At 36.9% G+C, this 26,568-nt stretch overlaps 1 protein-coding gene across 1 annotated transcript in view; it reads left to right on the top strand.

Annotated features, from left to right (window-relative positions):
• Positions 1 to 26,568, top strand: part of PRIM2 (DNA primase subunit 2) — a 316,330-nt gene that overhangs the window by 61,764 nt on the left and 227,998 nt on the right. The window contains exon 7 of the mRNA XM_059400190.1: positions 2,306 to 2,443. Within this exon, the coding sequence (XP_059256173.1) occupies positions 2,306 to 2,443 (138 nt within the window). The remainder of the gene's footprint in view (positions 1 to 2,305; positions 2,444 to 26,568) is intronic.

Genomic DNA, 26,568 nt, shown 5'->3' with positions numbered 1-26,568 from the left:
AAAGCAGGCCATTCTCTTAAAGGAATACTCTTCTCAAAATACATAGGCTTCGACTCCCCATGCTGAGCTGCCCCTGCAGGGACACTCTTCACCCACTGGGCTTCAATACCTTGTTCTGGATCACTGCTCTGCATGCTAGCCTTTTCATCACTCTTGGGCTCTGATGCCATGCTTGGACTATTTTCCCCACCTAGATTCTTCCTTATTCCATTTGGGTCCTGGCATTTTCTGCCCTTTTGCTCTCCCCTGACAAACCTTCTTTAACAACTACTCAGGTTCTGGCATCTTGAAGTGGGCCATCTCTGCTGCCCTCTTTTCCTCAGCACAGATATCTACTCTGCTTGAACCCATTGAATAGCTTTTGGATTGAATAATTCCAGAAGGGGAAGGGGTGGAGCTGAAATTAATTTCAAAAATTTGAAAGCTGCAACACCACAGTTTCCTTTGAAAAGCATGTACTGATTATTGTCAGTGAGTGCCAGTAATTTAAAATCCTGCTTCCACATTAGCTCCCTATTTTGACTTCCCTGTTTCTACCATTTAGGCCATCATTCAGTCAGCTTTCCAGATGTAGAGTATGGGAATCAATATTTATTCTCCCCACACCAAGCATTTCCTATTGCTCTCTCTTCACATAATTTTTTTGCTTCTCCTTGAGCGTTTTTGTTTCCACTGTGACCACCTTAATAAGCTAGGATCATGGAATATTAGAGCTAAAGAACACCTAAGGGTCATTTATACCATCTCTCTCCCCTTCCTTGCTGAAATTTAGAAGCATTCATTAAATCTATAGAAATTATAAGTCTGGTCAGTCACTGAGTCTGGACTAGAACTCTTGCTTACAAATTATCCCCATCTCTTGCCTGGATCATTGAAATAAACCCTCTAACCGCCTCCTCCAGTATGTTCTGTGTAGTGCCGTGTCATACACATACCACCCTGCAGAACAGTTTGACTTTCCACGTGTGTCTGTCTTCTTTTCTCAATTAAGTGATGAACTTCTTTAGGACTCTGTTGTAGTCATAGATATGTTTTTTGTTTAAAAAACATAATATGTTTATTGGGTGGTATTATTGGATATGTAGAAAAATCTTAGAGATATATATATTATATATATATATAAAATACATATATATAAACATATTATTTATTTATTTATTTGAGAGAGAGAGAGTGTGTGTGGGGGGGGCAGAGGGAGAGAATCTTCAAGCGTACTCCCCCTAAGCATGGACCCCAACTCACCTCAGTCCCATGATCCATGAGATTATGATCTGAACTGAAACTAAGAGCTAGATGCTTAACCAAGTGAGCTCTTCAGGTGCCTCTTAGGCATATAGATTTATTTATTTTTTATTTTTCTTAAAGATTTTATTTGTTTATTTGACAGAGAAAGAGATCATAGGTAGGCAGAGAGGCAGGCAGAGGGAGAGGGGGAAGCAGGCTCCTGGCTGAGCAGGGAGCCGGACGAGGGGCTCAATCCCAAGACCCCCGAGACCATAACCTGAGCTGAAGGTAAAAGCTTAACCCACTGAGCCACCTAGGCGCCCCAGGCATATAGATTTAACTCTTCTCTAAAACTTGGGTGACTAGGTAATTTGGGGGTCATTTCTTTCACTAAATTTTTTACCACATTTAAGAAAAACTGTATTGGAGAGTAAGGATGATTTTCAGTTTCCTCATACTGTGTTCTCATATCATAAAATTTTAGGGTAGTTCTCAGGATTTAAAAAAAATGCAAGTGGAATATTGTGTTTTAAATGGTATTTACTGGTAAATACTTCACTAGTGGAACTGAGCAGTTTTTATTTTTATTTCTTGGTGTTGAGATTAACTTTTCTAATGTATTTTTCTAGTGAAATAATGGAAACAGATGAAATTTAGAATTACTAGTAATTTTTGTCATCGAACATACTGTATATACATAATTGATACAGAGTAAAATTGTGGAATATGTCATATGAGGGGAATGCAACATGCTTAGTGGGCTTGACTTGAGTGTTTAAAATTGTAAAGATTATAATTTGTAAATTCATGAGTTAAGAATAAAAATAACGCATTCTAACTTGGCTTATTATTATTTTTCAAAGCATGTACTCTGAAATGAGCACATTTTTGGACTGTCATTTCTTCCTAATGTTTGTCATTTAGTTTTAAGGATTATATATTGGTTTTTTGTTTGTTTATTTTTGATCTGCTGGGACAAATTCTTACAGGAAGAATTTTGTTTAGATTTAGTACTTAGGAAGATTTAGGGAGATTTCATGACACGTACTGACTTGTTTTCCCTGTTTCACTATGAATTCAGATCCCTTTTGCTGATGCTCTGGATTTATTCCGAGGAAGAAAAGTCTATTTGGAAAGTGGTTTTGCTTATGTACCACTTAAAGATATTGTGGCAATCGTCCTGAATGAATTCAGAGCCAAACTGTCCAAGGCTTTGGCAGTAAGTGTTTCACTTTATTTCTGTATTTACCTTATTTCTGCATAGTCACATTTTCAATTATATACTTTTGGTAGTTTTGTTCTGTACTTCTTAAGAAATGATTTTTATAATGATACTTTAATTGCTTATGATATTGGTAATTCTAGAGCCACTAGGTTTTTTTTGTTACTGCCCATGGTTAGTTTCCTTAGTTATCTTTCTTATAGTAATACTAATAGTGAGCTGATTAATTTTGTGAGAGGCTTCTGTGAGTTGTGTCTTCAAGGTTGTGCCTTTTTTCCTTGGAGATGGATTTCTTATGAGGCCCTTCACAATTGTTGTTGCCTATGGTATATATGGTCCCTAGATTTCTGTTCTGAATTGGTATTTTGTATCTGTAGAGGGCGATATAGAAGAAAACCTTTATAAAAATGCTGATACGCTACTGCTTCAATAAACAACCTATTGCTAAGTGAAAGTGGTAGTAGCTGTTTGAATAAATAATATGATCAGGGATGCCTGGGTGGCTCAGTTGGTTAAGAGTCTGCCTTCAGCTCAGGTCATGATCCCAGCGTCTGGAGATTGAGTCCCACGTGGGGCTTCTTGCTCGGTGGGGAGCCTGCTGCTCTCAATGCCTATGTATTCTTTCTCTCTCTGCCTGCTGCTCTCCATGCCTATGTATTCTTTCTCTCTCTTTATGTCAAATAAATAAATAAAATCTTTAACAAAACAAAACATGATGAGTGCTTTTCAGTGGATTTGTTCAAAGAGTTACACTTAAGTGATAACATCTTAAAAATACATGTTTTGGTAGGGGACTTGAATACCCTACTTAACATTAATGAGTTGACCATCCAGATAGAAAATCAACAAGGAAACAGTGGCTTTGTTTGACACACTGAACCAGATGGATCTAAGAGATATATTTAGAACATTCCATCCCCAAACAGCTGAATACGCATTCTTTTCAAGTGCACATGGGACTTTCTTCAGAATAGATCACATGGTGGGCCACAAAACAAGTTTCAACAAATTCCCAAAGATTGAAATCATATCATGCATCTTTGGCGACTACAATAGTATGAAACTAGAAATCAAGTCACAAGAAAACTTTGGAAAGAACACAAATATATGGAGGTTAAATAACACACTGCTAAATGATGAATGGGCCAATCAAGAAAAGTCAAAGAGGAAATTAAAAGATACTTGGAAACAAATGAAGATACAATGACAAAATTTTGGAGATGCAGCAAAAGCGGTTCTAAGAGGGAGGATAATAGCAGTATAGGCCTACCTTAAGAAGCAAGGAAAATCACAAATTAAGAACCAAACCTTACACCTAAAGGAACTGGAAAAAGAACCAAAGCTTGGAGCCAGTAGAAGGAAGGAAATAATAAAGATTAGAGTAGAAATAAATGAAATAGAGACTGAAGAAACAATAGAATAGATCAATGGAGCCAAGAGTTGGTTCTCTGAAAAGATCAATAAAATTGTTAAACCTTTGCCCAGACTCATCCAAAAAAAAAAAAGGACTCATAAAAATCAGAAATGAAAGAGGAGAAATAACTGCTGATACCACAGAAATATAAAGGATTATAAAAGAATGTTATGGACAATTATATGCCAGGCAATTGGACAACCAAGAAGAAATGAGTAAATTCCTAGAAATATTTGAGCTTCCAAAACTGAATTAGTAATAAAAAGAAAATTTGAGCAGACTGATTAGTAGCAATGAAATTGAATTGGTGATTAAAACCTTCCAACAAACAAAAGTCCAGGATTAGATGGCTTCCAGGCAAATTCTACCAAATTTTAAAGAAGAGTTAATACTCTTTTCAAACTATTCCAAAAAACAGGAGCAGAGAGAAAGCTTCCAGATTCATTCTGTAAGTCAGCATTACCCTAATACTAAAAGGTACTACAAAAAAGAACTATAGGCCAGTATCTGAACACAGTTGTAAAAATCTTAAACAAAATATTAACAAACTAAATTCAACAATTCATTAAAGTGGGATTCCTTCCAGGGATGCAAGGGTGGTTCAGTATTCACAAATTGATCAGTATGATAAATCTCATCAACAAGGAGGTAAAAGCCTTATGATCATTTCAGTAAATGTGGAAAAAGCATTTGACAAAATACAATGTCCATTCATGATAAAACTCTGAGCAAAATAGGTTTAGAGGGAATGTACCTCAACACAATAAAGGCCATATATGAAAGACCTACAGACTAACATCATACTCCATGGTGAAAAACTGAGAGGTTTTACCTTAAGATCAGGAATAAGACAAGGATGTCCACTCTCCTGCCTTTATTTAATGCATTACTGGAAATCCTAGCCACAGTAGTCCTATAGGAAAAAAGAGACGGAAGAGATCCAAATTGGTAAGGAAGAAGTCACTTTTACTATCTGCATATGACATAATATATATAGAACATCTGAAAGACTCCACTAAAAACTACTAGAATTGACAAACGAATTCAGTAAGGTCACAGATTACACAATTAATAATAGGAATTTTGCATTTCTTTTTTCTTTCTTTTTTTTTTTTTTTTTAAGATTTTATTTATTTACTTCAGAGAGGTAGAGAGAATAAGCAGGAGTCGGAAGGAGGGATGGAGAAGCAGACTCTCCACTGACCAAGGAACCTGATGCAGGGCTCCATCCCAGGACACTGGGACCATGACCTGAGCTGAAGGCAGATACTTAAGAGACTGAGCCACCCAGGCACCCCCAAATCTTGCATTTTTATACACTAATAATGAAGTAGCAGGAAGAAATTAAGAAAACAGTTCTGTTTATAAGTATACAAAATGCTGATAGAGCTGAATTATACATATTTTGGTAACCCTAATCAGTAATCAAAATTATTTATACAAGAAAATATTACCCTTTTTAACTCCGAAGGAAAGATTGGCCTGTACTTCTGACTGGAATCAGTATAGCTTAAAAGAGCCACATCACATAACCTTGAAGTTCTGAATCAAGTACCAAGCGTGCAAATCTAATAGAATGCTTAGGAATAAACTTAAGCCAGGAAGTGAAAGGCCTGTACTCTGAAAACTGTAAAACAATGATGAAAGAAATTGAAGATGACACTAACAAAGGGAAAGATATTTCATGTTCGTGGATTGGGAGACCAATATTGTTAAAATGTCTATACCACCCAAAGCAGTCTACAGATTTAGTGCAATCCGTGTCAAAATACCAAGAGCATTTTTCAGAGAACTAGAACAAATAACTCCAAAATTTTCATGGAACCACAGAAGAGCCCAAATAGCCAAAACTGGTGGTATCACAATCTCAAATTTCAAAATAGAGTGTCAAGCTGTAGTAATCAAAACAGTATGGTTCTGGCATAGAAATATAAAACAGATCAGTCGAACAGAATGAGTCCAGAAATGAATTCATGCTTTTGATGATCAATTAATCTACGACAAAGGAGGTAAGAATATACAATGGGAAAAAGTCTCCTCAACAATTGGTGTTGGGAAAACTGGACAGCTACATGCAAAAGAATGAAACCGGGCCACTTTCTTAGACTATAATAACTCAAAATAGATTAAGAACCTAAGTGTGAAATGTGAAGCCATAGAAATCCTGGAAGAAAACATAGACATTAGTCTCTTGGACATCAGGTATAGGACCATTTTGCTAGATATGTTTCCTTTGTCAAGGGAAACAAAAGTAAAATTAAATTGTTGGGAATACATCAAAATAAAGTTTCTCCACAGCAAAGTAAACATCAACAAAACTAAAAGAGCCTACTGAATGAGAAACGGTATTTGCAAGTGATGTATCTCATAAGGAGTTAATGTCCAAAGGTATTAACTTACTACAACTCAACACCAAAAAAAAAATCTGATAAAAAAAATGGACAAAGGGTCTGAATAGACATTTTTCCAAAGAAGACCTAGAGATAGCCAAAAGACACATGAAAAGATGCTCAACATCACTCATCATCAAGGAAATGCAAATCAAAATGACAATGAGTTATCATCTCACATATGTCAGAATGGCAAGGATGTGGAGAAGAAGGAACCCCTGTGCCCTGTTACGGAAATTCAAGGTGGTGTAGTCATTGTGGAGAATGGTATGGAGGTTCCTCAAAAAATTAAAAATAGAACTATCATATGACCTAGCAATTCCACTACTGGCTATTTACACAAAGAATACTAACGTGTTAATGCAAAGAGATATATGTACCCATATATTTATTGCAGTATTACTTATAATAGCCAAAATATGGAAATAATCCAAGTGTCCATCAACAGATGAATGGATAAGAAGATGTACGCACACACACACATACACAAGAAAATTACCTATAAAGAATGAAATCTTGGCATTTGTAATAACATAGATGGATCTAGAGGGTATAATGCTAAGTGAAATAAGTCAGAGAAAGCCATGATTTCACTCATGTGGAATTTAAGAAATACAGAAAAAAAGAGACGAAAAGACTTAAATACAGAGAACAAATTGATGGTTCCTAGAGGGGAGGCTGGCAGGGGATGGGTGAAATAGGTGAAGATTAAGAGTGCACTTGTCCAGATGAGTAATGTATAGAATTGTTGAGTTGTTACATTGTACACCTGAAACTAATATGTATGTTAACTATACTTGAATAAAAATACATTTTGTATGTTAACTATACTTGAATAAAAATACATTTTGTAGTACCTTTGCCTTTTAAAATGAGTCTAGTTTTTTTAAATAACTTTGTGTTACTCCAAGCAAAAGAGAACTTCAAAGTTGTGATATGGCTCTTGTTAGGCTATACTAATACCAGCAGAAGCATAGGCCAACCTTTTCAATTGAGTTAAAAATTATAATATTTTCTCATTTAAATAATTTTTATTACTGACTGTCCAGGGTTACTTAAACATGTATAATTCAATTATTTCAGTATTTGGGAAGACTAAAATATTAACTAGTTTTATTAATAAGGCACTTTATGAAAGCACCAGTACAATAGGTATTTACTATTAATATTTTTCCTCCTTCCCTAATTCTGTATTTTTTACTTAAAAAAATTCTCATCAGTAAAGTTAATGTTCTTATGTTTTAAGTTTTTAAAAGATTTTATTTGAGAGGAAGAAAGAGCACGCGCACACATACAACCAGAGGGAACCCAATGCAGGAATCCATTCTAGGATCTGGAGTCATGCCCTGAGTTGAAGGCAGATGCTTAACCGACTGAGTCACCCAAGCACCCCAAAGTTAATGTTTTTAAATAGTTTCTTTAGTAGTTTGTGACTTACCTTGAACCGTATCTATTTACGGATGAAGATAGCGTCTTTCAGTACAGTAAATCTCTGTGATGGACACTGATGTTTGCCTACTAGTTGGCAAATAAAACTACTGGTTTTATTCACCCATTTTCTCTGCTGACATTTTGGATAGCACTTCTTTGTGTGAATCAACTGTATACTTTTTAGGACATTAGGCATTTCTAATTAGGCATTTAGGACATTAGGCATTTCTAATTAGGCATTTCTCATTTACTGAATGACCTCCCAGGTCCCACGAAAAACAAAAATGTCATCATGCATTTCAGAAAGCTTCTAGAGTATTGGTACCACTCCTGTGCTGATTTTGGTCTTTTTCCTTCTCTTTCCTAATTGTTAATCTGTGCACATAATATAATAATTGTGGCTGAAAAATGTGAGAAGTTGTTTGGGTGCCAGTAAAAACGAGCACATGCATATTTGCTCTTCAGTTTATCTTTCTAATAATCTATGTGCAAAGAAGGATATGTACAGTTTTTAGCAAACTTTATAAATTGGATATTAAAGATAAACTTTTATATAAGTTCCTATGTTAGTAACACTTTCATTTTTTAATCAAATTTCATTTAAGTTTTGTACCCTATTGGGAAATTCTTTTCTCGTTTTTCCCTCCTGCTCATTCTTTCCTCCCTCCATAGTAACTTTAAAGGGGCACCTGGGTGGCTCAGTGGGTTAAGCCTCTGCCTTTGGCTCAGGTCATGATCTCAGGGTCCTGGGATGGAGCCCTGCCATTGGGCTCTCTGCTCAGTGGGGAGCCTGCTTCTGCTTTTCTCTCTGCCTGTCTCTCTGCCTGTTTGTGATCTCTGTCAAATAAATAAATAAAAAATCTAAAAAAAAAAAAAAAAAAAAAAGCGGCGCCTGGGTGGCTTAGTTGGTTAAGCGCCTGACTCTTGATCTCAGCTTAGGTCTTCATCTCAAGGTTGTGAGTTCAAGTCATGAATTGGGCTCCATGCTACTTAAAATGAAAACAAAGTAACTTTGTAATAATGTTTTAAAATTTTGAAATACATACTTACAAAAAAGTTCCAAGTAAACAATAGCATTTTGCCATAGGCTTCTGAAAATAAGTTTCCAACCTGATGCCTCATTGCCCCCAGTACTATAGGTTGTAATTTTTATATTGTTCCAATTTTAGTATATGTGCTGCCGAAGTGAGCATTTATAAACAAAGATATTTTCCTGTATAACGACAGTTCAACTTTGAGAATAAGCAAATTAGCATCAATACATGAGTACCATCTAATCCTTAGTTCTCATTCAAGTTTCACAGTTTCACAGTTGAATTATGTCCTTAATTTCAGAAGGATTCAATTCTGTATCAGATGTGTTACGTTTTTTTAGTCTCCTTCAGTCTGGAGCAGGTTCTTCGTTTCTGTTGGACTTTCATGACTTTTTTTACTTCTGAAGAAAATACCAAACTATGATGAAGTTATGCTCATTATGTGTTTTTTTCTCTCAACAAAAATGTAAGTTCTGTGAGAGTAGGGGCTCTTGTCTTAATTAAAATTTGTTATTTGTTATTTAACGTCTAGCAAGTACCCGGTAAAGTTTTACTGAGCTCTGGTAGATTATAATAGCCTCCACTTGTGTAGAGTTTATTATTTGCTGCCTCACTGGACCTTTACCACAGTCCTCTGAGGTAGACAGGGACTACTGTCTGCATTATACAGTGAGGAAAATGTAGCTCCAAGAGGCTAAGTAATTGGCTAGCAATTGCTGGAGCTCTAAATTTCAGGTTTTCTAATTTTAATTTTTAGAATCTTTTGATGAGAACTGGATCTTTTTTTTTTTTAATATTTTATTTATTTATTTGACAGACAGATCACAAGTAGGCAGAGAAGCAGGCAGAAAGAGAGGAGGAAGCAGGGTCCCTGCTGAGCAGAGAGCCCGATGTGGGGCTTGATCCCAGGACCCTGGGACCATGACCCGAGCTGAAAGCAAAGGCTTTAACTTACCGAGCCACCCAGGCCCCACTGAGAACTGGATCTTTATAAGGAGTTAGAGTATTGAGGATTTAGATTTTTAAAAATTGAGGAAATACTAAAAATTATATTAGGATCCAGTTATAGAACAGGCAAAAAAGTTGAATTAGGAGCTGAGTTGCAATAAATCGATAACCAGTTAGGGGAAAGAATGAGGGGAAGATGTATTTATTTGCCTCACATAACAATTTTAGAAGCTTTGGCCAGTTATTTCAGTTAATGGTTTATTTATTTATTTATTTAAAAGATTTTATTTATTTATTTGTCAGAGAGAGGGCATAAGCAGGAGTAGCAGCAGGCAGAGCAGGCAGAGGGAGAAGCAGGCTCCCCACTGAGCAGGGGGCCTAATGTGGGACTTGATCCCAGGACCCTGGGATCACGACCTGAGCCGAAGGCAGAACAATTAACGGACTAAGCCACCCAATAAACTATTGGCATCCCAATAGTTTATTTTTTTAAATAACTTTTTGTTCACCCACATATTGTTTTGGGTACTAGAGACACAGTACTTGAGATAGATGAGTTTTTTTTCTTTTTTTTAATCTCAAATTGTACTGGAGGTAGACAATTACCAAAGAAGTAAATAATAACACTATTGTATCTAACACGAGGGAGCCAGCTGAACAAATACAGAGGAAAGTGTTTCAGGCAGAAGAGAATCTTGGCATTTTTGCAGAATGTAAAAGGCCCGTGTGGCTGGAGTGTAGTGAGGCAGCAGAGGGTAGTACAAGATGGGCCTGCTCAATACAGGACTTTGGATAAACCAGGGTTGAGAGTTTGATTTAACTCAGTAGAAAACCACTGGATGGTTTTGAATGTGGGAGTGATATGATCTGATTTATATTTTAAATAGATTACTGTGACTTCTGCTTGTAAAGCACTTTGAGGGGCAAGTAAGAATGGAAACATGAAAAGTAGTTGGGAAGTTTATTGCTGTCTAGATGGTGGCTTGAAATGGGTGATTGCATGAGGCTGTGATGACAGACTGGGTGTGAGAGGAAAGAGGAAATAGATAATCATAATGATAGCTGGAACTGGATTTAATATTTGCCAGGTGCATTTCTAAATGCTTTATATGAATTAGCATATTAATCTTCATGGTAACTGTATCAGGTGGGTGCTGTCACTATTCAGAGGCTTATGACATCTCTGCATAGGTAGAGAGGAGCAGAGGCAATATTTGAATCCATGTGATCGGGACTTGGAGTCTGTATTCTGGACCACTGTGTTACACTGCCTAGACTTTTGTCCTAAATAACTAATTAGGGGGTGATGCCTTTTACCAAGATGGGGAGGCCTGTGAGAGAAGTACGTAGAATAAAACCAAGAGTTCTGTTTTGACTAGGTCAAGTGGGAGGTGCTTTATTAGTCATCCAATTGGAGATGGCAGCTATGAAGTTGGATTTAGAAGTTAGATTTCTGGGGAGGAGAAGGTGAGGCCATGAGATTACATGAGATCACATAGGAGAGAGTGGCTCTTCAGTGGAGAGCCAAGGAGGGCGCACAACTGAGCATGAGTTTCCATACAACCTTTACTCTGTGTCATGAAGCAGTAGAATATGCTTTGTTTTGAAAAAATGCAACAGCTTCGGCAGCAGCTCTTCCTGCCCACGGGTCCTGTCCCCGTGCTTTAATAAACCATTATTTTGCACCAAAGATGTCTCAAGAATTCTTTCTTGGTCATCGGCTCCAGACCTCAGCCCACTGAACCTCACCTAGGTTCTAGAACTTCATCATATGGCACCCAACGTAGGGCTGTGAGTCTTTATATTTGGACTCTGAGCGTCGGTGCAAAATTGGTGAGTTTTTTCTCTTTTCTTCCTTTACTCTCATTTCAGGGGCTTTTCAAGGGGTATGGTTTTATTGGAACACTTGCATGTCAGTAGCTCAGGGTGTAATCCTCTAGCCCGTGGCTACTCTATGGGGAGGAGAGCGTCTGTCTCTTGGCTGTAAGTTAGTATCCTGGCCGGAATGGCAATAGACCCAGAAACTTGATACCCTCTCTTTATTCCTGTTCTTATATAAAATTGTCTCTCTTGGGCACGGGACAGCCACCTAAGTCGCCAGGACGGCTGCCAATCTTAAGACTCCCGTGTGAGGTTTCCTCCTGATTGATCTAATGTGATCCCTTCCACATTCCTGGTCTAGCCACTTCTGGCCGCGAGACCTCCCCTGGGAGCCGGCCCACCCGATTGAATTAAAACACAACCGGGGACCGTTTCCTAGGGAAGTTGGCTGCAAGGATCACATGTGTTGGAATGTTGCATAGACCATGATGGATTTCAGTCTTTACTGTTTCTTGTCAGTATCTTCTACAGACTTCTTAAAGCTATGTTTTTTTTTTTTTAATTATTAAAAAAAAAATGCAACAGCTTCTTAAATTGTAGCTGAATTTCCTTAAAGTAAATTATCTTTTTTTTTCTGGCATAGTGTGACTAATTTCACTTTCTCTTTGTGAGATTCATCATTAGAAGGTGCTGGTACAAATTAAAAATATAGACTTTCAGAAAGTATTATTTACACACTTCTAATTTAGATATAGAAAGAAGGACTTTGATAAGTTCCCAAAGAAATAATGGCAGGCAAATAAGAAGCCCTTTCTCAAAGTCACAGCGAAAGGAAAGATTTTCTTTTTTTGAAAAGGGTTTCCTTTTCACATTTTTAGAATACTAGTTAAGTTTGTGGCTCACCATGTTTTGCTACTTTGGAAAAATGTTCTTTATAAGCACTTGATCAAGTAATTTTTGTTTCTAAAGAGTTTACAATCCTCTTAAATCTTTTATCCTCTTTTAAAGAGCTGTATTCAGTTTAGTTTGTTAAATTGTGGTTAAATATAATTAATTTTCTTGAATGGTTACTTAATTTGTAATCACATTAATTTTCTTGAATGGTTACTTAATTTGTAATTACACAAGAATTTTTGTTTTTCTTGGGTTTTAGATTGATTACTGTGTCTTTTCTAATATTTCTTCCTGATTATATAATGTCATTTTAAGGCGGTTACAATGAATCAATCAGTGCTGCAGCTAATGCTTCACCTGCACCTTTATATTTAGTATCCGACACCGGCCCATTTATTCTCTCATGGTACTGATCTGTAGGAAACAAAACGTTGCAGTTGAAAGCCATGAAACTAATGGAAAGAATCATTTTGTGGGAAGAAGTAAACATCCTCCTTCTATTTTGAGACACACTAGTTGACTGAGGATGCTAACCTGAACTTGATCGTTACTTGGTATGTGAGATAGTGGTTTATTCAACCTTCTATAATGTCCAGCTTACAATTGTGTCCATTCACCAAGCATTTCTTTAACATATTAGGTTTACTATATAGTGCCTAGGTTAGGATGGGAGATGGGACATTTATGAGACGGAACTTTGACCCTCAAGATCCCTTTTATCTAGTAGGGAGAGCTAAAATGTACACTGAAGACTTAATGACTAGGTTGAAATGGGCATTGTCCTGAGAGTTGTGTCACCTCAACTGAGGGAATTTTGAGAATGGAGTTGACCTTGGCTTTAAGTCATTTGCTAGATGGAGAGATGAACAGTTTGCAGAGTAGTAGAGCTGAATGATTGGGGTGCTGGAATGCCTGGGCTGTATTTAGAGACTGGTTAGTGGTATCTTTGCTTGGATTTAATGTCTATGAAGAATAGTAGATCAGTTTGTAACAGTGGATATTACCAGGCTTATGAGTTTGAGTTTTAGTCATATGTTAGTGGTTTCCAGACTTTTTGATTGTGCTCCCTTACTTAAAATATCATACATCTTCAATGTACAGATGTAGATATTAGAAAGTAGTTTTAAAAAAGAAGAAAAAAGGGAATAGATAGTTAATTTCTTTCTCTATCTCTGTAGATCATCTTGTATATATCTATTTTGGAAACCATTTTTTAAAAATTTAATTTTTTTTTTTTTCAGTGTTCCAAGATTCATTGTCTGTGCATCACACCCAGTACTCCATGCAGTACGGGCCCTCTGTAATACCTGCCACTGGGCTCACCCATCCCTCCACCCTTCTCCCCTCCAAAACCCTCAGTTTGTTTCTCAGAGTCCACAGTCTCTCATGGTTCATCTCCCCCTCTGATTTCCCCCAATTCACTTTTCCTTTCCTTCTCCTAATGTCCTCCATGTTATTCCTTATGCTCCACAAGTAAGCAAAACCTTATGATAATTGATTTTTTCTGTTTGTCTTATTTCACTGAGCATACTCTCCTCCAGTCCTATCCATGCTGATACAAAAGTTGGGTATTCATCCCTTCTGATGGCTGAGTAATATTCCATTGTATATATGAACCATATCTTTATCCATTTGTCTGTTGAAGAGCATCTTGGCTTTTATTTTGGAAACCATTTTGAATAAAACTGCTTGTGTTACCATTGGATATGTGTTTTAGCAATAGGGATATGAGACAGAGCTATTTGGGATAGAAAGTGATTTTGGTATTAGGTGTGTTCAATTTCTTGGATTAATAGGACATTCTGGTAAATCTGGGTTAAAATTTAGAAAAATTCTTGGCGATTAAGACACAGATTTGGGAGTTACCCACATGGTTGTGAAATTTGAACCTGAACTAGTGGATGTAATTTCTAAGGAGTGAAGAATAAAAAGAGAAGAGGACCAAATACTAAACTATTTCGGGGTTGGGTATGGGGATCAGTGAGATGCAATGAGCTAGATACCACAAAAGAAGAAGTCAGTTTTGCCATCTTTTTCCATATGTATTTTACTTTAGAAAATGAGGCTTTTGGCACCATTCACAGAATAGGACTCGGTAACAATTATTTTCTTGTTTTAGTGAGATATTCTAGGTTTTTGATAGAAAGGTTTATTCATTGGGCACCTGGGTGGCTCAGTGGGTTAAACCTCTGCCTTCGGCTTGGGTCATAATCTCGGGGTACTGGGGTCGAACCTTGCATTGGTCTCTCTGCTCAGTGGGGAGCCTGCTTCCCCCTTTCTCTCTGCCTGCCTCTCTGCCTACTTGTGACCTCTCTCTCTCCCTCGGTCAAATAAATAAATAAAATCTAAAAAAAAAAAAAAGAATGGTTTATTCACTGAGAAAAATCAGTAATGTACATGAAAGTGCTTAAAAGTTTCAAAGTGCTAGTAATTTTTCAAGGTGTTTTTTGAAGGGGTTCGTTTTTGTGAAGAAGAATATTTTAAGGAGTTTCGATTTTACCATTTTTTCCCTATAATGCTTAGTATACCTTTGCATTTTGTGTTTATGGAAATTATTGGTGGCAAGAATTTTAATGAACACTTGTACCAGCAAGTGTTAGTGGTACATATACATAGAATTTTTAGAGCAGGCAAGGGTTTTAGAGTTGTGTGGTAATCATTTGTGTGTTTTCTTGCCCTTATTTTTGGCAGCTAGAATGTAAACTCTAGGTTTATAGATATCAATGGACATGCTTGCTTGTCTTGTTCCATGTGATAGTGCTTTAGTGCAATGCTTTCTTATTATGAGAGGCTCTGTAAATACCAGTAATGCCTCTTCATTTTGCCCATGAAAGCATAGCACCAGAAAGTTCAACAGTTTACCAGAATTCACTCAGCAGACCATTAACCGACTTAGCCACCCTAGGCACTCCTACATGTTTTAAATGTAGGGTTTACCAGGGTAAAGATCGAGCCATATTCATCTTCTCCATGGTGGGGCTTGTGCTATATCCTGCTTAATTATCTCTGATACCTAGCACAGTACCTTGTGCAGAGTATGTGCTCAGGACCTTAGGAAGTACCTTGTGAGAACTGTGTGTGTGCATTTTCTCCAGATTTGTTGAGGAAACCAAAGTGAAAGGAGGTTACACTTGAGTGTACTGTCTATAGAAGAGTAAAATTTTGATAATGGGTAAAGTGCAACTGTTTATGACCTCAGAATACTTTCGAAGAACTATGCAGTTGTCTATAGTGGTTTAAACTGTTACTCTTTTGACATTTTTCCTCTGGAATATGTAAGATGGGAATTTTATACTTTGCTTAGAAACTCTGATGATGCAAAATAATTCAGGCTTAAACTCTGGCTACCTTGAGAATAGCAGCTTCCTTCTTCATGATTGGACTAACTCTCTATAGAATAATTCTTAGGTTACTGTTTTTGTGGTCACCTTGTGTCCTCTGTGCATCCTACCCACCCCCAGAAACAGAAAAGATCCCTCTTTATAAACACTTCTGTTCCTCAGATCATTTATCATATTTAAGATTTATAGTTAACCATTTTAAAGGAGTAGCCAAAATTGTCTTGAAAAACATAGTACTTTATATGTCATTTATGGTTTTTTTACTAATTTTTTTTCACTGAGCTGCATTGCTTTTATTGATACCGGAGAGGACCAAAATACAGATTTTTGTCTGTTACTTGTGATGAGAAAGTATCAGCAGATTCTGTTGCTAGGAAACAGCTGAATACTGAAATAGTTTTTTTGGGGGGGTACTTGTAAATTCACATCTTTGACAGTTCTGCTCTCTTAGAGCAAAAATTTATTCAGTCACTACAAAGAAAGATGCATCACCTGTTTTCTAATTTTTTATTATAAAGTATTTTTATTTTTTAAGTCTTTATTTTAATTCCAGTTAGTTAATGTACAATGTTGTATTAGTTTAGTTTTCCAATTTAAAAATTTTGCACAGGGAAGCTAGGATTATGAAAAATATTTGAGAAATATCTAATATCTAAAAATATTAGATGTTGAGAGTGTAATTTGTAACCACGACTGGACATTGAAAAATAATGATTAGACATTTTTGAATTTTAGTTTTTTTTTTAAGATTTTATTTATTTATTTGACAGACAAAGATCACAAGTAGGTAGAGGGGCAGGCAGAGAGAGAGGGAGAAGCAGGCTTCCCGCTGAGCAGGGAGCCTGATACTAGACTCCGTCCCAGGACCCCGGGACCGTGACCCGAGCTGGAGGCAGCCACTTAACACTGAGCCACCCAGGCGCCCCTTGAATTTTAGTTTTTTTAAGGGTTTCTGATTCATCATTAATGAAAAAAAAGAATGAGAATGGGAGGAGGATAGATATAAACATACACACACACACACACACACACACACACACACACAGGACAGAGGATTTAAACCAAAGAGAAATATATTAAGCCAACTTTGGGGCGCCTGGGTGGCTTAGTTGGTTAAGCATTTTTATTTGGCACATGTCATGATCCCAGGGTCCTGGGATTGAGCCCCGGAGGCAGAGTTGGAGTCTGAGTCCCGTAATCCGAGTTGTCTGAGTCGTCCGAATTGGAGTTGGGGAGTCAGAGTTCGCCTTTCTGCTAAGTGGGGAGCTTGCTTCTGCCTCTCCCTCTGCCTGCCGCTCCTCCCTCTGCTTGCATTCTCTCTCTGTCAAATAAATAAATAAATCTTAAAAAAATAAGTTAAACCAGCTTTGTTTCATGGAAATAGGTTGGCCACATCCTATATTAAATTGCCCAGGTCTACTCTTTTACCTGTAACACTTAATATATGTGCCAGAGAAAAGAAATATTAAAAAGAAGTATTTGTTTATAATCAGGTTTGCTTTCTTTTATAACCAGCTGTCATTTAATTTTGTCATGGTTATATAATGTTGAGAAAAAGATTTATTCATATTCAATTTAGTAAGTTTTCTTGAATATTCACTTTTGACCAGGCAAACATTGGTGACAGGTGTGACTGAGCTTTCAGGGTGTTCAGAACATGTGAGAGGGAGCAGCAGTGGGAGGGAGATGTAAATGGTTCTCCTACACCGTGGTCAGTAAAAGCTTAAGTACAGAGTAGCACAGAAAAGAGTGATGAATTCAGTGTGGAGATCCCAGAGAGGGCTTCAAAGAAGACAGCAGCTTTGATCTGGGTTTGCAGAGCTCTTTCTTAGCTATGAACAGTTCCCTGATCTTTTCTTTTTTGGGGAGTAGGGGTAGGGGATAGTGAATAAGATTACTGTTATTTGTCTTCATCTTTGAATTCCCTCTTTGTTTCTTCCTTGTCTGTACCTGTGGCTGATAACAAGCCCTGATATTTCTCCTCTTGCTCACTCCATTCAGGGAGGGGAGTACTGTTTGTATACCAGTTTCTGATTCTTTGCCTTCAAATTTCACTGCTTGTCTGTTTAATTGCACACATATAGTTGAGGAACTTGTCAGAGAGTACAGAATCCATCTTCTGGTTTACATGCATTGTGAATCTTGTGCCTCAGAAATAAAAATCTTATTAGGGCTTTACATCTTTATCGAAGTGACACAGAACTTTCTGAACTCAAGTAGGCAGGTTATATACTAACATTGGGGTAGTGTGGGAAATATTATCTAGAATATTTAGGGGAGTAATGCATAAGTTCAAAACAAAAATAAAAAGAGCAAATGAAAATTATCCTAGACTTGTTTATATTAGAAATAATCAAGGAATGATGGAATTGAGGGTAACTGAATGCACAGGTTTGGTTTTCCCTAAATTTTTAAGGAGACTTTAAGAGTAGGAGTAAATGTTTTATGATCCCTCTTGCTGTTAAAAAAATGCCTTAAAAAAAAAATCATGTTATGCTTTTAGGGTACATTTCAAAACATGGTATTAGCTTGGAAACCTATCATAGAGTTAGGAAACTTTAGTAATATGGAAATTTCGTGTTGAAGTTCTTATTTAAAGAAATTGTTGCTGTCCTTTGTGAAACTACGATTTTGACCATATACAAGATTATATTTGTTGAGTTGCAAAACAGGTGAACAATGTCGGTGATCTTACTAAATTGAGGTATGAATGAGGTAATGATCTAGAAAATAGAGAACTGAAACTGAAGAAGATGGAGAAGATGGATTTCTTTCTCATAAATTTGAAAACAGAAGAAGAGCAAGCAGGATTGCTAATCAGAATGTTATCTTCTATAACTGTTCCATAAAAAAATGCACAGTTATCAAATTGACCATTAAAGCCTAAAATAATGGAAAGAAGATGAAATAATATTCAGTCTTTAGGAAGAAACAAACTAATACAGCTTTGGATTTTGACAGGGCAGCTGTAATCCCAAAGAAAGAGAATAAAAATTTGCATTTATAGTCTTTTCTTCCAAGTAGCTTAAAGCTTTGTAAGTACATTTTCATTAATCCTTCAGACTACTTTTGAGTTTTGTTTGAAATATTAAGAAGGAAATCATCTCTACTTCTTGAGGATGGCTAAAAAAATTGTGTACTGTAAGTCATAGAAATTACTTCTTTACCTTGATAGCTTCAATGTTTTATGTGTTTCTATTCTCATTTCTTCTTCTTCTTCTTTTTTTTTTTTTTAAGATTTTATTTATTTATTTGACAGACAGAGATCACAAGTAGGCAGAGAGACAGGCAGAGAGAGGAGGAAACAGGCTCCCTGCTGAGCAGAGAGCCTGCTTTGGGGCTCCATCTCAGAACCCTGATCATGACCTGAGCCAAAGGCAGAGGCTATAAGCCACTGAGCCATCCAGGTGCCCCTTTACTCTCATTTCTTAACATGGACTAAGGAACGTATTCCTCAGCAAGTGTTTATCAGTTGCACCCCGTAGTTAAGCTTATGTACATGTGCACGTGCATGGATGTGTACACACACACATACCCATGCTTTGAAACTATATTTTCCCCTTCAGTTTCATGTGGTGCTGAATCATTCTTACGTCAAGGGCTTCTGAACTTGACGTATTTTAGCTGGAGAACTGACCTGCTGGGCTATGGTGATTCTGGTAGTGGTGATGGAGACGAGTTTCTAATTTTTTTAAAGCACTTACTTTACACCAGACACCAATGCATTTGTTATATGCATTGCCGATTTAATCCTGTTAGTAATATTGTGAGGTGATTCTTAGCATGGTTTTTGCAGATGTGGAAACTGAAGCTTTAAAAGGTTGACTAACTTAACCAAGATCCCAGTGCTAGTTAGCTGCTAAGCTAGAATTTTGAGCCTGTCTTCATGAATCCATGGTTTCTTTCCTCATGATCTTTTAAGAGTATCTTTCTCTTTGTGGGAGATGGCCTGAGTAGGATTCTTTTTTTGTTTTCTTTTTGGATGAGTGTTGATGAGCATAAATTTGTCAGTCAGCACCTTAGTACAGAGTAATGGTAGAATTGGGAATTTGCCAGTTAGAAATATCTTAAGCCAGTTAAATATCTGAAACTACTAACATCAGAGTTATTTTTCTCACTCACCTTGAAATAGGTGTTTGTGCACCATACTGCAGTGGCTTAACAATGTCAGGGTGTTTCTTAAGTCCTCTTAAATCTACTTTTCCTCACAATTATTGTCTCTCAGTTGCAAGGACAGGTGGCTTTGGTTTTCTTGTCTTTGTTAGGAAGATCAGCTCCTTCTCTTCTTCATCAGAGGAGCAAGAGGAGCAGATGTTTTTTCAGAATCATTATCCCTTATTATTCTTCCTTAGCAAATTCTCTTTATTTCTCCTTGGCCAGAACTATGTCTCATGGCCTTCTTTGATTGGGAGGGCAAATATTTTTTTTTTTCTTCAGCCACTTTTGATAGAGACAGGCAAAGAAAATAGGAATTGAACTAGCCAGCCTTACATGTTTGCCTCAGGGTTGATCAGCTTTGCTGAATTTTGGTGAGATAGAACTAAATAATATTTCATTATGGCAAAGTGATCACCACTATAAGTCTAGTCACTGTACATGGTTATAGTTTTTTTTTTTCTTTTCCTGTTAGGGTGAGAACTTTAAGCTCTACTCCCTTAGGGAAGAGGAAGTTGTAAATGTACCTGGTAGGATAAGCTGTGTTCCATAGTGGATGGTACTACTGGGAGCTGATCGTATTGCTGAAGACCAGCTGGGACACACCTTCATGTTTGGGTAAATGGGCTTGTGATCTTTAAGTTGTGAAGAAAGAAGGGGCTTCGGTAGAAAAGGAACTTGGAACTTCTTTTTAAGAGAAACTGAATTGAGAGAAACTAAAATCAAGAATGTGTTGAATCCTTGTATGCCTTGTGTGTATCGGGGCTCAGTAATAAACTGCTTGCCAGTCTTTTTTCCTGTTTTTAGTGGGTGTTTTTGAAATGAGCATGTAGGACTTATTTTTACTGTTTGAATCGCTAAATCCAGATTTATTAGTCTCTTGAGTGATGGAGTAAGGGTAAGTCACACTATCTGGTTACTCTTGGGAATGGATTGGCACTGATTGTGTTCTCACGTCCCAAGTCACCAAGTATGGGTGTAGAAGGTAGCAAGGGTAGGTAGAAAAACACCCTCTTTGCTTACCATTGTAAAGGAAAAGTCTGCAGAGAGTAGAGGATGTCACAGCAAATGCAAGGTTATTGTTTTCATTCACTCTATTGTGTTTGGGTTCCTGGCAATTGACAAGGTAGTTCTTATCTGTATGTTACCGCTCACAAAAATAAATTCCTTTCTTTATGATTCTTTTGTATTAGATTGTTGTGTTGAATGAGGTACCTTAATTCACTGTTGTTTTAGAATAGGTACTTCATAGTATCTTTTGTGTGTGTGTTTGTGTGTGAGTGCGTGCGCACGCATGAGAGAGAGAGAGAATATGATGTTTTTTGTTTTTTATACCAGCTTAATCTTGGATGCAAAAATTTAGGTAGCTCTTCCTGATTGTTCAAAGCTATCTCAGTTAAACTCTGTGTCCTGACTCCCACTTTCCCTGCCCATCCTACAGCCTATCCACCCCATGTCTTATATGCCCTATATTGATCTTATTGTCACTTTACATAGCCCATGAACTTTCTACTCCATGTCTTGTGTCTTTGCTTCTGTCATTCGTATTTTTTCATTTTCTTTCTTTCTTTTTTCAAGATCTTATTTATTTACTTGACAGAGAGAGACACAGTGAGAGAGGGAACATAGACAGGGGGAGTGGGAGAGGGAGAAGCAGGCTTCCTGCTGAGCAGGAAACCCTATGCAGGGTTTGATCCCAGGACCCCGGGATCATGACCTGAGCCAAAGGCAGATGCTTAATGACTAAGCCACCCAGGAGCCCCTTTCTTAGGTATTTTTTTTTTATTATGGCAAAATACACATGATACAATGTCTTAACCATTTTTAAGTGTACATAGAGTGGTATTAAGTACATTCATGCTGTTATGCAGTCATTACTACCATCCATCTCCAGATCTCTCCTAATCTTGCAAAACAGAAACTGTACCCATTAAACCATAACTTCTCCTTACTCCCAACTTCCAGTCTCTGGCAACCACCATTCTATTTCCTGCGCCCCCCCTCCCCGCCCCCACCATTCCCCCATCCTTCAGCCTCTGGTAACCACCATTCTACTCTCTGTCATTCGAATTTCACCAAAGATTGCACATAAAAGTGAGATTATTCAATATTTGCCTTTCTATTCCTGGCTTATTCATTTAGTGTCATGCCTCAGGGGTCATCCATGTTGTTGCAAATGGCCAGATTCACTTCTTTTTTTTTAAGGCTGAATAATATTTCAGTGTGGGGTGTGTATGTGTGTGTGTGTATGTATATGTATATACACACCCACCCACATTTTCTTTGTCAATTCATCTGTCAAGAGATGTTCATGTTGTTTCCCTGACTTTGCTATTATGAATTATGCTGCAGTGAACATGGGAGTGCAGATGTATTTTCAGGATGGTGAGTTTATTTCTTTTTTATTTAAATGTGTCTTTTTTTTTTTCCCCCTCCAAGTTTTTATTTAAATTCCAGTTAGTTGGGGTATCTGGGTGGCTCAGTTATTAAGTGTTTGCCTTTGGCTCAGGTCATGAACCCAGGATCCTGGGATTGAGCCCTGCTTCAGGCTCCCTGCTTCTCCCTCTCCTTCCTGTTCATTCTTTCTTGCTATCTCTATTGCTGTCTGTCTCTTTCTCTCAAATAAATGAAATCTTTAAAAAATAATAGTAAGTTCCAGTTAGTTAACATACAGTGTAATATTGGTTTCAGGTGTAGAGTTTAGTGATTCAGCACTTATATAAAACACCTGGTGCTCATCTTAACAATTGCAGACCTTAATGCCCATCACCTACTTAGCCCATGCCCTGCCCACCTCCTCTCCAGTAACCCTCAGTTTGTTCTCTATAGTTAAGAGTCTGTTTCTTGGTTTGCCAGACTCCCCACCCCCGCTACTGTGTTCATCTGTTTTGTTTCTTAACTTCCACATATATGAGTGAACTCATACGCTATTTGTCTTTCTCCGACTGATCTATTTTGCTTTGTGTAATACTTTCTAGCTCCATCCATATCATTGCAAATGGCGAGACATCATTCTTTTTTTATGGCTGAGTAATATTCCATCACACACACACACACACACACACACACACACACACCCCACACACCCACACCCACACCCACACCCACATCTTCTTTATCCATTCATCAGTTGATAGACATTTGGGCTTTTTCCATAATTTGGCTATTGTTGATGATGCTGTTATAAATATCAGGTACGTGGGTACATGTATCCCTTTGAATTATTTTTGTATTTTTTGGGTCAATACCTAGTAGTGCAATTGCTGGATGTTGGGTAGTTCCATTTTTAACTTTTTGAGGAACCTCCGTATTGTTTTCTAAAGTCTGCATTCCCACAAACAGTGTGAGAAGGTTCCTCTTCCTGAATGTGTCTTTGAATAAACAGTACTTATACTGTCTGTCTTCTTTATAAGATTTTTACAAGATAACTTCCAATATATTCTTTGGAAATGAACTTTTCTTTTTTTGGTTTCTTTTTTTAGGCATATGTTTTGTTGTATGTTTTTTTTCCTTTTTCTTGTATCTTCTTTTTTTACTTTCTCTTATAATGATGAAACAAGGCAAGGTGTGAAGAAGTGGGAAAGTGAGGTCGGGAAGAACTTATTAGTAAATAACACTTAAGTTTTTAGTTGAGTAAAATGAAGTGTCTGTTTTAATATAATTTAATGAAAATGATGTGAGAAATATAGGAAATATAGGAAACTTGTTCACTGTGTTTAAGGAATTACTGTAGGGCTTTGTATCCTCCCACATTTTATTTTGGGATTTTATTGCATTAATTTGTTTACATATCCATCCTGTATCAGATTTTTCCATAATTACTTTATGTCTTTATTGTTTCCTAGTATAGTATTTAGTGTATAGGTGGTACTTGAAGAATATTTGGTGGCCTGAACATTGTGTTTTCCTCAACTATTTCTTAAATATGCTTTGAAAGGATATTAATAATACAATATAATATATATTAACATATCAAGAAAGTATATGTATCATTGAGTATATAATTATATGAAAATTAATCTTAATAAGTATATCATTAATATTACTTAAAAGAAATATTAGGGGCACCTGGCTGATGTGGTCAATAGAACATATGACTCTTGATCCTGGGGTTGTGAGTTTGAACCCCACACTGGGTGTAGAGATTACTTAAAAATAACATCTAAAAAAAATCAATATAAAAAGACCTCCTCTGCTTGGGGTGCAGAGGTGGAGAGTTACCAAGTTACCAGTATTGCTTTATAATTTTAGGTGTGGCACAGTAAAGTACACTCTTCAGTTAAGGTGGTGAGCAAGATGTGATTTTGCAGACAAAATTGCACAATAAATACTATTGGGGTAAATTGAGAAATAGGAGATTTTATTGCACTTTTGTAAAGGTATAAAGAAAGAAGTAAAGTCATAGTTTATAAGCCACAATATATTTTAAATTGTTGACGATGTAATTCATCTTCATAATGGGGAAGTTGTACTTGGTTCTGATTTGCATGGGAGGTGAATGTCCAGTGAGAAAAGCTCCCATGTACTGATTTTGCAGTTGTAGAAACCCATGTAGGTTCTTTTTCTGTTTCCAGTGGTGAACTACGGTTGTATTTCTTATTACTTGATCACAACTTTTCCTTTTTATTGTGTTTTTGTGGCCAAATATAATTTATGTTGCCTCCAGTTCAAGTTGTAATTCCTTCATGTACCATTGCTAAAAGTACATAATGCACGAGTGATTTTTTAAAAAAAACCTATGAGTGGTGCTTGTTATTGGGCTAGCCAATAATTTGAAATTTATTTTGCCTCCAGTAAGTTCTCAACATCTGAGAATACCATATATTTGAACTCATCATTTTATTTAGGAAAAAAATCAGTATTAAATACAAGATTTTAAGTATCTTTTAAAAATACGATTGTGGCACTTTTAAGGTTTCATATTATAGTGCCAGATGATTCAGCTACATTCTTGGTTGGTTGTTTATTATGTTATTGGAATACTTGAGCACATTTTAGACTTAATTCATAATTCAGTGTTAGACATTAATATATGGTTCAGTGTATAAACACATACATTTACATACACTTGCCGATTTTATTTTTTAAACTTTTTCAGTCATGACTCTGCTAGTTTGTCACAATATTCTGTTAAGAAAGATTAAGAACTTCTGGGAAAATGAAAATAGGCAATAATAGGTAGTTTAATTAATTAATTAAAAGAGTTATTTGTTTGAGAGAGAGTGAGCTAGCGCACACAAGGAGAGGGAGAAGCAGACTTGAGCAGGGAGCCTGATGTGTGGCTCATTCCCAGGACCCGGGGATCAAGACCTGAGCCAAAGGCAGACGCTTAACCAGCTGAGCTATCCAGGCACCCCAACGGGTAGTTTAGTTTAAAGTAGCTTAGATTGGTGCCTGGGTGGCTCAGTTGTTAAGCCTCTGCCTTTGGCACAGGTCATGATCCCGGGATGCTGGGTTCGAGCACTGCATTGGGCTCACTGTTCATTGGAGAGCCTGCTTCTCCCTCTCCCACTCCCCCTGTTTGTGTTCCCTCTCTGGATGTCTCTCTCTGTCAAATAAATAAAATCTCAAAATAAATAAATAAATAAATGAACAAACAAACAAATAAATAAATAAATGAAGTAGCTTTGTCCTAGGGATGCCTGGGTGACTCAGAAGCAGTTCCCTTCAGTTCAGATCATGATCCCAGGGTCCTTGAGTCCCAAATCGGGCTCCTTGCTCAGTGGGAGTCTGCTTCTCCCTCTGCCTGCCGCTCCCCCTGCTTTTGTGCTCTTTTTCTCTCTCTGACAAATAAATAAATAACATCTTTAAAAAAGTTAAGTAGTTTAGGCCTATTGGACAAACTTTATCTTGAGTTACGATAATGTCGATTATGTTAATATGTAATTTTTTACTAAAGAAATATCCAAATGTTGATTGTATTTTACTTTTGGTAGAGAACGCTTTAAGAATTAGGAGAAATTTGAGTGTCATAGTTTAAATTATATAGTTTTGTTGCTTCTACTATAAGCTTTGTTAATAGAAAAGTGTACTGACCTTTATATGCATTGCAGGCTATTTTCTCTTTCTGGGTCATCTTCTGGAAATTGTTAAAACTCCCCTCCCCATGTGTGTATGTGTGTCCCTAAGGGAACAATGTCAGTTATCTTTTTTGCTTTTATTAGCCTGTTTGCTTTAACTGTGCTTGTATTTCTCTTAAAGGCCATCCTTGGCATCTGAGGCATTGAAACTGAAATTTTGTTAAGAGATGTCTCACAGTGGGGCCTCTTTTTCAGCAGCTGGGCCCCAATTCACTTAAGAATCCCTCACTCCTGTTTTCACAGTCTTGTTTTTTAAGGATCAGATATACTTTTCCCATGACTATCAAACAGAATAGAAGCTATTTGAATTAAGAGTGTAGGTTATTTGTTAAAGTAGTTGTTAAAGTAGTGTACTCTTGGAGAATAACTATAGTGAAGACTAGAATTACATATGGCCATATTATATCTTGGGTTAGTAATAGATGCATTTTTTTTAAATGTTTATGAGCTATGTTTTTCTTCTTAATAGTTGTTTCTCTTGTTTCCTTTTTATGATTGAGACTGTGCTTTTTGCTGGTATTATGTTTGCATTTTTAAACCAGATTTACTGAAGTATAAATTAAATACATGAAATTCACCAATTTTAAGTGTACAGTGGGATGACACATGTATGT

Source organism: Mustela nigripes, chromosome 5 (genome assembly GCF_022355385.1).
Source record: "Mustela nigripes isolate SB6536 chromosome 5, MUSNIG.SB6536, whole genome shotgun sequence".
In the NCBI taxonomy this organism is placed as follows: domain Eukaryota; kingdom Metazoa; phylum Chordata; class Mammalia; order Carnivora; family Mustelidae; genus Mustela; species Mustela nigripes.
This window is presented reverse-complemented; position numbering and strand designations above follow the sequence as displayed.